The sequence below is a fragment of the Scaptodrosophila lebanonensis genome, unplaced genomic scaffold (genome assembly GCF_003285725.1).
Source record: "Scaptodrosophila lebanonensis strain 11010-0011.00,11010-0021.00 unplaced genomic scaffold, SlebRS2 tig00000072-arrow-pilon, whole genome shotgun sequence".
Lineage (NCBI taxonomy): Eukaryota > Metazoa > Arthropoda > Insecta > Diptera > Drosophilidae > Scaptodrosophila > Scaptodrosophila lebanonensis.
In genome coordinates this window covers 4545796-4560399 of record NW_022060558.1, presented here as the reverse complement: position 1 = coordinate 4560399, position 14604 = coordinate 4545796, and the positions used below count along the sequence as shown (strand labels likewise).

General features: G+C 36.7%; 1 protein-coding gene across 1 annotated transcript in view; it reads right to left on the bottom strand.

Moving 5' to 3' along the window:
* Nucleotides 1–2299: 2299 nt before the first annotated feature.
* LOC115625164 (elongation of very long chain fatty acids protein) overlaps nt 2300–14604 on the bottom strand; it is a 32571-nt gene continuing 20266 nt past the window's right edge. Inside the window, exons 3-6 of the mRNA XM_030520096.1 lie at nt 14286–14393; nt 14122–14202; nt 3789–4250; nt 2300–3714 (exon numbers count right to left, since the gene is read on the bottom strand). Coding sequence (XP_030375956.1) covers nt 3481–3714; nt 3789–4250; nt 14122–14202; nt 14286–14393 — 885 coding nt within the window. The 3' untranslated portion in view covers nt 2300–3480. The remainder of the gene's footprint in view (nt 3715–3788; nt 4251–14121; nt 14203–14285; nt 14394–14604) is intronic.

Sequence of the window (14604 nt, the reverse complement as noted above, 5' to 3'; positions counted from 1 at the left end):
ACAGACTCACTAGAGTTGTTGATGTCGTATCGATAAAACTTATATCAACGATACACGATACAACTGGATACGATAGTTGACATAAGCACTATCACACTCGATGTCGCCAAAGTTCGCATTTAAATATTCCACGATGATTAAAACTCATTATCTAATAAGATAATTTTTAATGCTTTATTAATCTTAAAGCTTCTGACATCTATCGTAAATAAATATGCAAATTTTTAAACTTAATTTATCTACTATTTAGATTTTCGTAACGGCTTGAATAGCAACATCAATTAGTTTGTTGATATCGCGATAATTCCACCACTGCCACTTCTATTGTGAATAACCATAACAGCTGTTTGACAGTGCTACCACGTCGTTGCCTTAAAGACTCAAAATTTAAATTTTTAAACTGCTACGCCTAAATAATATGCTCATATTGTCAAAACAAATATTAAAATTTAGACTAAATAATATACGATGCGTTAATATAATAATTTATGCACATAATCAACTGAAAAACTTCGACAAATCCAACTTAGTTCCATTTTAAGGGTAAGTAGTGCGCCATATTAATGAATGTGTGTCGATTTCATATTGCGAAATATTTTTCCCCTTGAAAACTACTAGTCGGGTATTTAAAACTTGCATACCAAAAAAAAAGTGTACTTACATTTTTATATACTGAACAGTATTCAGTTCGATTCCATTTCCGACTCTCAGTCTTATGATTATGAAACAAGAGAAAATTGGCCGAACGCCGATCTTTGGAAATCTTAATATTATTAATGAATATATATTTTTCATTCACATATTGAGATGTGTACGTAATTTTGTGAATAATTTCTTGTGCCATTAGGAAACGCATCGATCCTTTCAGCATTAGTTGGGAGTGTTTTGTAAATAGTACATATTGATATCAATTTTTGAAGGTAAATTACTACTTAAGTTAATGGAATCCCGGTCCCACAGCGCGCGTAAGCAATTTATTTTATACGATATTAAATCAGGAATGCAGTAAAACCACTGTCGTTTTGCAGTCACAATACCATATACTATTAATAACTCAAGCTTCAAATATATGTTTGTACCGACTCCAACTCTTATTTTAGTCTATAAATTCGAAGTAACTTAATTAATACAATTTGCTCTTACCTTACGAACCATTTACGGTGAAATTTTAATTTCAAGCAAACCGAAATGGGAAAAGCTATAATAATAATTTGTTAAGCTATTTTTGTTTTAAACTGTATGTATTGATTGGTTCTCCTGTGGTGTTTTGAGAATTTTTGTATATTTCGTACAAATTTCTCACATATCTGTTCAGCAAAGCAATTGCACAGAATTTGGATCCTAAAAGTATGCTTTGTTTCTTAACAACAGAAACATGTGTTCGCTGTCATTGGAACTGCATAATATTCAATAACTTACTGTTATACCCTGTACCCGTAGGGTAAAAAGGGTATATTAGATTTGTGCAAAGTATGTAACAGGCAGAAGGAAGCATCTCCGACCCCATAAAGTATATAGAGAGAACGCTACAGTCGAGCAAGTCCGATAGTAATATACCCTGTACTCTCAACAAAAAAAAGTAAATAAAAAAAATTTCCAAAAAAAAAATCATTAATTAAATGAAATACAAAATATTCAATACATATGTATTTTATTTATGGCTATAACTTTCTTCATACTTGACCTATCATGATGAAACTTGGCCTACGGACCCATAATCACTAACTGGAGGTATTGGCAAAGTTGAGTACAAAATTCCAAAATTATGGAAGTTATGGAAAAAACACAAATAGCGGGGAAGCGGGGGGTGCATCGAAAAAAAAACTCAAACTCGTACTTTCTCGGTCTTAGGAGAATCTGTATACCAAGGTTGGTTGTTCTAGCTCTGATATCCATGCGTTCATACAGACGAACAGACGGACGGACAGATAAACGGACATGGCTCTATCGACTCGGCTTGTCATCCTGATCAATAATATATATACTTTTGGAGGTCTGCCACGCTTCCTTCTGTCTGTTACATACAAATGCTTATGTCGCACAAAACTGGTATACCCTTTCACCCTTTGGGTACAGGGTATAAAAAAAAACAATTAAAGCCTTTGAGTCAGTTTGACGTAAACATACAAAACTAAAAACTCCCCCTAACCATCTTATTATTATTAAACAAAACTAATTTTAATTATTAAAAAAACTCGCTAACCTCCTATCTTCAACACAATTCCAGCAACAACAATTTTATTGTTGACTTAAAACTGGAGTTTTAACATAAGTGAGCTTTTTACTAAAAACACTCAAATTGTACAAATATATAATAAACCATATTTATTTATAAAATTCAAAATAATAAATATCATAACAACGATACGACTTAGAGCTTTTCTATGCAAAATAGATGGAGGAGTAAAGTTGCTGCCTTCATATATTAAAACGGAGAGAACTTCTTAGCTCGTATTGTTTAATGAATTATTTAAAGACTTCAATCAAAGCAATTTTACCCTTTTAAGACGCCTGGAAAAAAATCCAAAACCAATCGTTTGTCCTGACTAATAAATGGTTGATCAACAAAAAGCCAACACTTTGGCAATTTTCCTTTCGAAGTATGACTGGGCACCAAAAAGCGGTTTTGTAAAATTTGATCTCTAATGGGGGATAATGGGCTGCAAAGCTTGTCATTTATGTATAAAAGGAAAAACTCTTTTTGTCCGACCATCATCTTTTTAACCATTTTTGATTTAAAAAATGCCAGTTTGTTTGTAAATAATCAAGCGTCTAGATTTTATAGTAATTGAAATGCCGGCTAATTACAAATCTCGCATTTATTTATAAAATAAAAAACACATCTCTTTTGTTCAAAAAAAATCCAAAGACATAATAATATACACGTATAAAAATGTTTCGCTTGCATTACCAAAAACACAATAATAGAGAGAAATATGTATACAAAAAGCGGGTATCTATGCCAAGATATATATATATATGCTATATCATTTTGAGTACATATGTATGTTTATACATACATATCTATGTAGATATACGTACATACATGTACTAATTAGAGCGTATATGGTAGGTACATACAACTAAAATCCTCAGAATGGCCCTGACGGCGTTTAAAAATATAACTTAACCTGCACGACATACTTGTACACACATAGAGATATACTTGTACATACACTTTCATAGGCATCTCCCTAATTTGCAAGCGGACACGTGCTCTGTACAAAATTGCCAGCACGGAGTTCCCGCAGGCATATGACGAGTATGTAACATAATCGTACCATTGCTATGAATTGGATTTCTATGACAATATGCATGTTTGTTCTACTATACTCTCCTCCTTCTCTGAATCTTGTTGTAACTTAGGACTATGCTTGGACTCCCTATGCTTATGTTTAATTAACGCGTAATTTATGGTAATTTACTTTGTAAGTGTAATTAATTTATGTTTTATTCTTGGTTGGCTGATTGGCGGCGGCTTCATTTGTTGCCCGCATTCACGAGCACCCGCTGTCGCGTCGTGTTCGAGTTCGAGTTGGAGTTCGAGTTCGAGTTAAGCGCAGGATTGCACATCTCAGTGGTGAACTTGGAGAAGGTGTTCTGAAACTTGTTGATATTGCCGTTGATCTCGCCATTTCGCGGGGCAACGTCGCCATCCTTGTGCGCCTTGATGGCGCCATTGGCATGCCCGTTGGCCTTTACAGCGGACTTGTCCTGCAAATACGAACAACGACAGAGGCTCGTCTTAGTTTCGACTCGCACATATAGCTGATTGACTCAAAACTCACCTTGCCATCACGCTTCACATAGGCGCGCTTGTAGAAGTTGGAGAACAGGAAGTAGAACATGACTGCATGGGCTCCAATGAAGTAGGCAAAGCCAATGGGATAGTTGCAATCGTTCTTGAAGAATAGCTGGAACGAATGCACCATGACCAGCACAAACTGGATCATCTGCAACACCGTCAGGTATTTCTTCCACCACAGATAGCGCTGCACCTTCGGTCCCATGGCGGCCAGCATGTAATACGCGTACATGAAGATGTGCACGAACGTGTTCAGGAAGCCGAAGAATGTCGAATGACCGCCTGGTGTGAACTTCACGCCCCACCACACAGACACTGGCATGATACCGTGATGGATGACATGCAGAGTGGACACCTGGTCGTAGCGCTTGCGCATCACAAAGAAGAACGTGTCGAAGAACTCAGTGAACTTGGAGAAATAATACCACCAGCAACCCGCTGCAGTCTGTTGAAGGAGAGGAAAATGTCATTAAGAATGTTTGTTAAAGTCTGATCTAAGATATACAATAATGATATGCATAAATATTCGGATACTGAAATATACTAAAGGCTACAAATGATTACAAGAATTTAGGACATTCCCAGATTGGAATCATACTGCATATTTAAAAAAAAGACCGCAGCTTAAGCAATGGGAAGGTAAATTATGTGGTGACCCCTTAAATCAAAGCATATATATTTACTGTACTCTTCAGATATGCCGGTGATTTCACAAGAATCCCTCGTGGTTGCAGCTTATGTGGATGATACGGTATTCCTGGCTATATCTATATGCCCCAACAAAGGCTAAGAAGTGCTTTAAGATCAGCTATACTTTCAACAAGTGGCTGCTCAGATCGAATATGAGGACAATACAGAAGAGTCCTCTCAAGCAAGATTTGCTCTAAAGAGAGGAAACTCTCGCCCGTTCTGTGGTGCACGTAATAAAATATATGGATCTCATCTGGAAGCCCCACATTTTTGATAAGTTCAAATAATAATCAAAGATAATCTTGGAAAAATGGGCAGAGCTGTTGTACAGAAAATCGAAGCTGAGACTAAGAAACAAGCTTTCACTAAAAAAGAGTATCCCCAAGCCAGTCGGGACAAATGGCATCCACCACTGGTTTTATATCTAACGTTAAAGTCCAGCAGAGATGCCAAAACAAATTACCGAGCACAATCCAATCCAAAGCTCATCCGTTCATCTCTAAAAAGAGCATTTATTTGGACATTTATTAGTGTTCATTTCAATATTGCCTTGCCCTGCCCTTCAGAATATTTCATTTTGTCCATTACTAAGCACCAGATAAAATAAATATATATATGCACAATATCTAACACAACATTTTCTAAATCTAAATTTTTAAAATATAAACATTGAAATTGCCAAGGCATAACTATCAGATTTAATGATTGTCCCCTTAAGGAAATTGTAGTGTGCATACATAAGGAGTACACACTGTACGCAGTGCACTCTTAAGAACATACACTGTAACACTTTATTGCAGTGAATAAATTAATTCAAAAAGCCAAGCATAATTCGGACGCGATGTAATATGATCGCGCATGCATTGGGCGACATAAGTGCAGCGTCAGTGCAACTAGTGTCAGCCACCTCAAGTGCACATAACATTCTCCCTCGCGCTCTCGCTGCCAACAGCGCTGAGTACAAATACATAAGTAAAATACATAATGCGGCCGCTCCGCTGCCGGCGTCTCTGGCAGCGCAGCTACGAGGCCTTAGCTAAGTTCATTTTAAGTAAAATGTAAGAAATCAGTATAAGTTCAAGTTTTAAGATTGAGTGTCATAAAAGTTAATAAATAATTAATAAAAACTCATAATAAAAAGTACGTATGTTATTACATGGCGACCGTGACAGTGTCCTACATAGGACCGTGATAGTGGTCCTGGAGGACCAAGGACAGAGGAGCTGATATACCATAAAAACGACCATAATAACGGCAGGAGGACAACTTTAAAATTCGGAAGACGGAGCTTGGCATGGACATCAACACAATAAAAATACTGAGTGAGTAGAGTGCGCGAGTGATGGGTAAACGCGGAGGTGTGCACAATAAAATTAATAAGAGAATAGCACATTTAAAGTGGCTTTTATTCTCAACTGCAACACCACCCGCGTGGACAACGGCCCAAAAATTGCAGGCAGAACTTGACTATTTAAAGTCAATAAGCAAAAATGCGAAACCCGACTCCGCAACTCGCTCCACTCGTATTGAAAATATAAATAAACGTGAAATAATTTTACCGCCTTCACCCAAGCAACTGCCAAGGAACGCAAAAAGCTGCCCAACGGACTGCGAGGGACCATTGCACACCCCACACTGCGAGTACACGTGCCGCCACTGCACGATACGCAATTAGGAGCAGTAAGTGTGAAAGGCATAGGACCGCCTTTTGCACCACCGCTGGAAAAACGCCGACGACAACTGTAAGTGCGGGAGGCAGGCCGCCCCTTGCACCAACGAGGGAGCATCAGCGTGCCACACCGGCGACGCCCAGCTGATGCGGGAATACACCACATCAAATAGCGACAAGTGCGGGAGGCAAACCACCACCAGCGACAACGAGGGAGCATCAGCGTGCCACACCGGCGACGTCCAGCTGATGCGGACGCCACAAGACGACAATCCCAAAAAGGGACACCAGAGGAAAATTTAATGATTAAGCAAAGATAAAAACTTATAATGCAAAATTTGTAATGCATATTTAAGTTAAAATATATATATGTAAGAAAAATTGTAAAAAAAATAGCCAATAAGAAAATTGTAAAATAATTAATAAGGAAAATTGTAAAATTGAGCGGAACCTTTTCTGCCCGATTAGAAGTACAGCCCGTAAAGCTGTACGAACAAATAGGCAGGAAAATTGTCAATCTTTTAATAGTATGAATGAGGAGCAATAGTATAAGTAAGATAGATCAGATAGAAATATATAAGCCATATAAAAGTGGCATAGTTACCGATAAAATAAGTAATATACCCAAAATGGGTTTGATAGACACTAAGGTAGTAGATTCCACTGCAGGAATTGTCAATAAGGTGGAATCACAGAAAGTAGATGTAGAAATGATAAATATCCTGTTGGTAGTAATCGTTGTGTTAATGAGTGCGAATTTGTTTTTTAAGCTGTATAAGCTACACAATAAATGCCTAAAAAAAAAGAATTCTGAGTAAGGCAAATGACTTAGATAAAATATAAAAAAATATACAGCGATTACTGCCAGCAGCAAAAAAAAATTATTAATAAATAAATATAAATAAAAAAAGGACATTTTTCACCAATGTAAAATTATAATATCAGGTATGCCCAAGAGTGGAAAGAAATCCACACCTAGGTAGAACCAACCACTATGCACAATGGGTAGATGACCAGGACAATAGATTTAAACAGTAAATAATAATTATGAAATATAGGAATAGAATAGAAGAAACATAAATAAATAAAAATTAATAAATAATAAATAAAACATAAAAATTAAAAGTAAAAAAAAAGAAAGGGTGTTCAACTTAATTACCTAGGAGTCCAATGAAAAAAAAATCTTGCTGAGCATCAAAATTATCCATAATACATGGACTGGAATGCTATATGCGGGAGAGTGCAAGAGCTGAGAGCTGAATTTGATAAATCATACAAAAGCCTCACTCAAAATAGGCCAATACAGATTGGTACATTGAATAAGCACACCATCAAATTGGTGCATTATTATAACGAGATCCGAGAGATATTCCTAGAAAACAAACCTAGGCTCACGGATCTCCATTGGACTCAGGCTTCAGACGTTGTCAAACGTCTAAGAGAACAGCTGCTCGCTGTTAGGGAAAGACATGGCTTGGATATACACTTGCCAAATGTCATAAGTAGCGCGGCGACATATATAGCTGTGGACGGAGATGAAGTAATGTCTATAAGTCCCAGGTCAAAATCGCCTAATACGGCATATGTCAGCATAATTTCGGAAGAAGATTCCAAAAGCGGACTTACTCCCAATAACAGCCCCGCAAGAAGCGAACCGGCTGACAGCCTCAACGCAATAGTAAACAGCCCGCAGTTGCGAAAAATGTCGCAGACACAGATACAATTCTTAAAAACGGCGTCATCTCTGATACCGGAGTTTGATGGCAAAGCCGAAAATTTGAGAAGCTTCTTGGACGCGTTGCAGTTGGTGGACTCAATTAAAGAGACACACGAGTCAACGGCAGTCCAATTAATAAAAACAAAGCTCAAAGGCAACGCACGCAATTTAATTAGCACTGAGAACTCAATTGCTGAAATTGTTTGCAAACTTTCTGCCACTGTAAAAGGTGACTCAGTTGAGGTTATTACAGCCAAACTGATGAACCTTCAACAGAAGAGCAAGACGGCTAATCAGTATACCCAAGAGGTAGAAAAACTGACAAAGTCTCTAGAGAGTGCATACATAAACGATGGACTTTCATTGGAGATAGCCGCTAAATACAGTACGCAACATGCTGTAAAATCAATGACGAAGAATTGTAACATTGACAGGGTAAAGCTGGTAATGGAGGCCGGCCAATTCAACAATATGAATGAGGCTGTCTCCAAGTTTGTCAATAGTTGTACCGATGCAACTGGACGAACAGATACAATTTTGTATTATAAAAACCAGCAAATAGACAGACGCTTCAGTAATAATCATAGAGCCAGAGGTAATAATAACCATCGCGTTGGAAATAGCTATCGTGGTGGAAATAACTATCGCGGTGGAAATAACTATCGCGGTGGAAATAACTATCGCGGTGGAGATAACCATCGTGGTGGTAGAAACTACCAGAATGGCTACCAACGAAATAACAGCAATTATAACCAAGTCCGACTGGTGCAAACCACGTCGGAAAACCAGTAAAAACCCTTGGGATAAAGAAAACTGTGGAACAAACGGTTCACGCAATAAACCTTAATTTCAATCTTTATGTTACACTAAAAAATGAAGCAACACATAAGTTGTACACATTGCTGGTTGATACAGGTGCAGATGTGTCTTTAATAAAGGAAGATACGGACTCGTTTGATAACGTCAATTATAATAATATTACTCAATTGTCCGGTATAGGTGAGGGAACAACCAATTCCAAAGGATCGGCAATGATAGAACTCCTATCAACATGCTATGCCATCCCTCATGACTTTCATATAGTAGATTCAGACTTTCCGCTTCCATGTAATGGAATAATAGGTATAGATTTTATGAAGAAATATAATTGTCAAATAGACTTAAATCAGGAGAGTGATTGGCTCATACTGAGACCTAATAATATTGATCACTCAATAAAAATCCCAATACATCATACACTTCAAAATAGTTACACAATTTTGCCAGCAAGATCCGAAGTCGCCCGAAAAATTTCCATAAATACTACAAGCAAGTATATATTCATACCAAATCAAGAAATTCAAAACGGAGTATACATTGGGAACTCCATTGCAGACTCTAAAAATATTTTTGTCCGAATTTTGAATACCACAGATAAAAATGCAATCATTCAGTTAAACGAAGTAAATTTTGAACCATTGAGTGATTATGAAATAATAGAAACAAATATGAACAGCAGTCACATTGAGGTCTTGGACAAACTAAGTAAAAATTTCCCACCACAGTTCGAACACGCTCTTACGGAGATATGCACCAAGTACATTGACGTATTCGGAATAGAAACCGAATCGATATCAACCAATAATTTCTACAAACAAAAGATAAGAATGAAAGATGATGAACCAGTTTATATTAAGAACTATAGAATTCCACATAGCCAAAAAGAAGAGGTAGACAAGCAAGTCGAGAAGCTAATAAAAGACAAAATAGTAGAACCGTCAGTCTCAGAATATAATAGCCCATTATTGATAGTTCCAAAAAAGTCATTGCCGGGTTCTGATAGTAAAAGATGGCGTTTGGTGATTAACTATCGCCAGATCAATAAAAAAATCTTATCCGACAAGTTTCCGTTGCCCAGAATTGATGATATTCTCGATCAATTGGGTAGAGCTAAGTACTTCTCATGTTTGGATCTGATGTCAGGATTTCATCAGATAGAGCTTGAGGAAAGCTCCAGAAACATAACGTCTTTTTCCACGAGCAATGGCTCTTATCGCTTCACGCGATTACCATATGGTTTAAAAATAGCACCAAATTCATTTCAAAGAATGATGACAATCGCATTTTCGGGTATAGAACCTACTCAGGCATTCTTATATATGGATGACCTGATTGTCATCGGGTGTTCAGAAAAACATATGATTAAGAATCTTACAAGCGTTTTTGATTTGTGTAGAAAACACAACCTTAAATTGCACCCCGAAAAGTGCTCATTCTTCAGGCACGAGGTAACCTTTTTGGGCCATAAGTGTACTGATAAGGGTATTTTGCCAGACAGCAAGAAATATGATGTCATAGAAAGGTACCCAGTCCCAACGGACGCTGATAGCGCTAGAAGATTCGTTGCATTCTGCAATTATTATAGACGTTTTATAAAAAATTTCGCCGATTATTCGCGGCACATAACAAGATTATGTAGAAAGAATGTTAAGTTTGAGTGGACCGGTGAATGTCAAAAAGCATTCGAATATTTAAAAGTCCAGTTGATGAAGCCTACGTTGTTGCAGTACCCAGATTTTAGCAAAGAATTTTGCATAACGACGGATGCGAGTAAACAAGCTTGTGGAGCTGTACTGACCCAAAATCATAATGGGACACAACTGCCAGTAGCGTATGCATCAAGATCGTTTACAAAAGGGGAAAGTAACAAAAATACAACGGAGCAAGAACTGGCAGCCATCCATTGGGCAATAAACCATTTTCGACCATATATTTATGGCAGACACTTCACAGTCAAAACCGATCATAGGCCCTTAACTTACTTGTTTTCAATGACGAACCCGAGCTCAAAACTGACGCGCATGAGACTTGACTTAGAGGAGTATGATTTCACAGTTGAATACCTCAAGGGAAAAGACAACCATATAGCAGATGCGTTGTCGAGAATAACTATAACAGACTTAAAAGATATACATAAAGGAAACAAAATACTAAAAGTCACTACAAGAAATCAAAGTAAACAGAAAAATCTCTGCGCAGAGAAAGACAAAGTAGATTTGCATAAGCAAACTAAAAATAAAGCTTCAAAGCCCAACGTATACGAAGTCATTATAAATGACGAGGTACGAAAAGTAGTGACCTTGCGTACGACAGATTCAACATGTTTACTAAAGCATGGAAAAAAAGTCATAGCAAGAATTGATGTTAGCGATATGTACTCCAATGGAATTCTCGACTTAGGTCAGTTCTTCCAAAGGCTTGAAAGGCAAGCCGGTGTGCTTAATATCAGCCGACTCAAAGTGGCACCGAGCGAAAAGATTTTTGAAACAACTTCAATAGAATCTTTTAAAGAAATGGGCAATAAAATATTGAAATCATTAAGAGTAGCGCTACTCAAGCCGGTGACCCAAATAAATAAAGAAAAAGAAAAAGAAGCAATACTGTTTACATTCCATGACGATCCAATACAAGGAGGCCATACGGGTATAGCAAGAACAATGGCAAAAATAAAAAGGCATTATTACTGGAAAAATATAACAAGAGACATTACAAATTATATAAAAAAATGTCGAAAATGTCAAAAGTCGAAATCGACTAAACATACCAGAGCCCCATTGATAATAACAGATACGCCAATAAAGGCTTTCGATAGGGTAATTGTGGATACGATCGGTCCACTACCTAGGTCAGAAAAAGGAAATGAATACGCAGTAACTTTAATCTGCGATTTAACAAAATACCTTGTAGCCATACCAATAGAGAACAAAAGTGCAAAGACAGTAGCCAAGGCTATATTTGAACATTTTATTCTGAAGTACGGTCCAATGAAGACGTTCATTACGGACATGGGAACAGAGTATAAGAATTCAATAATTGAAGATTTATGTAAAAATCTAAATATTAAAAACATAACATCTACTGCACATCATCACCAGACTGTAGGAACCGTGGAGCGAAGCCACAGAACATTTAATGAGTTCATCAGGTCATACATCTCAGTCGACAAATCAGATTGGGATGTGTGGTTACAGTACTTCGTATATTCTTTTAATACTACACCCTCAATGGCACATGATTACTGTCCATATGAGCTAGTTTTTGGTAGAACCTCAAATTTACCAGAGTATTTCAATAGCATAGATAGAATAGAACCACTTTACAATATAGAAGATTATGCTAAGGAATCTAAGTTTAGGATAGAACAAGCTTTGAAAAGAGCAAGATTAATGCTAGAGTCAAATAAACATAAACAGAAAATTAGTTATGACAAGAATAGTTTAGATCTGAAGTTAAAAATAGGAGACCAGGTTCTATTGAAAAATGAAACAGGTCACAAGCTAGATTTTAAATATACAGGACCATATAAGGTAGAAAAAGTAGAAGAAAATAATAACATAATAATATCAAATAATAAAGACAAAAAACAAACAGTACATAAGGATAGGTTAAAGATTTTTAATTCGTAACTTGAAGTATGGCCATACACAAGCATAAATACATATATATAAATATCAATAAATACAAAAAAAAATATACATCAATTTTCTATGATTCCATCGAAAAAAAAAATAATAATAGAAAAAAAAATATATATATATACATATACATATAAAAAAAAAATAATAAAATAAAATAAAAATAAGATAAAAAAAAAAAAACAAAATTTATACATACAAATAAGTATATACATACATATATCAATTTTCCCTTTAAAAACATTATTAAACAAACAAAACAAATAGATTAATAAGAAACGAATCATAAAGATATAAACATATTTCATAACTAGATATACATGAAATTAATAGATAAATAATTTAGAAAATAACTTCATAATATTACGTTATTTTTCAAAAGGAGGGAGATGTAGTGTGCATACATAAGGAGTACACACTGTACGCAGTGCACTCTTAAGAACATACACTGTAACACTTTATTGCAGTGAATAAATTAATTCAAAAAGCCAAGCATAATTCGGACGCGATGTAATATGATCGCACATGCATTGGGCGACATAAGTGCAGCGTCAGTGCAACTAGTGTCAGCCACCTCAAGTGCACATAACATTCTCCCTCGCGCTCTCGCTGCCAACAGCGCTGAGTACAAATACATAAGTAAAATACATAATGCGGCCGCTCCGCTGCCGGCGTCTCTGGCAGCGCAGCTACGAGGCCTTAGCTAAGTTCATTTTAAGTAAAATGTAAGAAATCAGTATAAGTTCAAGTTTTAAGATTGAGTGTCATAAAAGTTAATAAATAATTAATAAAAACTCATAATAAAAAGTACGTATGTTATTACAAAATAATTGGAATAAAGACAAGAAAAGGCAAGTAATTTAAGCAAAAGCCCTTTAAGGATCAGTATCCTAAAAAGCCAATTGTCAAAATAGGGGAGAGAGAATTCAGATATCTACATAAATTATAATTAAATCGGGGCTATACAAATCGTTATAGATTGAACATCTCCATTTTTTTCTTTTTTTTTGGGCTTCACCAGTTTTTCTATAAACTTAATACCAAAGTTGTCTTTCGACAATACTATAAGTATTAAGTATTACTAAATATTTTCTACTGATTTTGTATTGTTTTAAGATATCTCTTAGCTATTAGGGTTGTATTGAAAAACTAAGCTTAAACAGAGTTCATGTTGTTTTTCCAAAGTTCCACAGTACCCAATGGCCTCAATTATTAATTTTAATTTAAACTCTACTCAAATATTCTCACTATTCACAATTTGTCATTTGCATGCGAATCCGGTAACGTGGCTTAAATATTTGCCGGCAAATTCGCACATCGGACGCAGCAAGGCAAATTTTGCTTCGTTTTTGTTGTGTCGTCAAACTGTTTGCTGTGCTACCAAAGTTCTGGGTCTAGGTCCACTATGGCATACACGAGTACAAATCTAAAGTCTGCTGGCTTTCTAGCCCTCTGCCACTTTCTTTTAGTCATTCACCTAATTCTTCGGCTAGCCAGGTTTACGCCTTAAAACACGTGACGCATACGCTCGGGAACAGCTTCAGGTTCTCCAATCGGCCGATTTGGCGATCTGCTAGCTAGCCGGCGAGCTAGCTAGCTAATTACCATAAGAACCTGTCGCAGCTTTGTGCAGAACTGGTTGCTTACATAAAATCTGGCACAGTCGCAAAAATATTTGCCTTTTGCCAGCATCTGCTTGCTACGCTATATGCCTGAACCCCATGCCTCTGTTTACAATACACGGGTATATATGTATGTAGTTGTATATAGCATACTATATACTCACTCGCAGCGCTTTTGGCGAATAGGAGTAGTCGACGGGCTCGCATCTCAGACTATAGCCATTCAGCCAGCCTCCTATGCAGGACTGGGAGAGTGAGGGGGAGAGGAAAGAGAAGCATTAATCGAGCATTGATCAGCAGCTTGGCCTTGGACGCCTTAATCACTTACCTCATAGAAAAGCCACGCACTGAAAACCACCTGCGCCGCATTATAGACGATCAGCACTTTGCGGAGCTCGAAGGGCTTTCTGTTTTCCATGAGCTTGGGGCCTAATACCTGCAGACAAAACAAAAGCATATTTTCAATTTCAAAAAGTAAGTTAACAAATTATTCGGCGCTCCAAACTCGCTTTTGCAGCGTGAAATATTTTATAGAATATAATTTATTTAAGCTGGATTGCAATTTGCAAATCTTTATGGTCGTTTGTTTTTTCTTTTTATCTCTTTTTGTGAGTGGGCCTGCAATTTAACGCTGTTTTAATTTTATT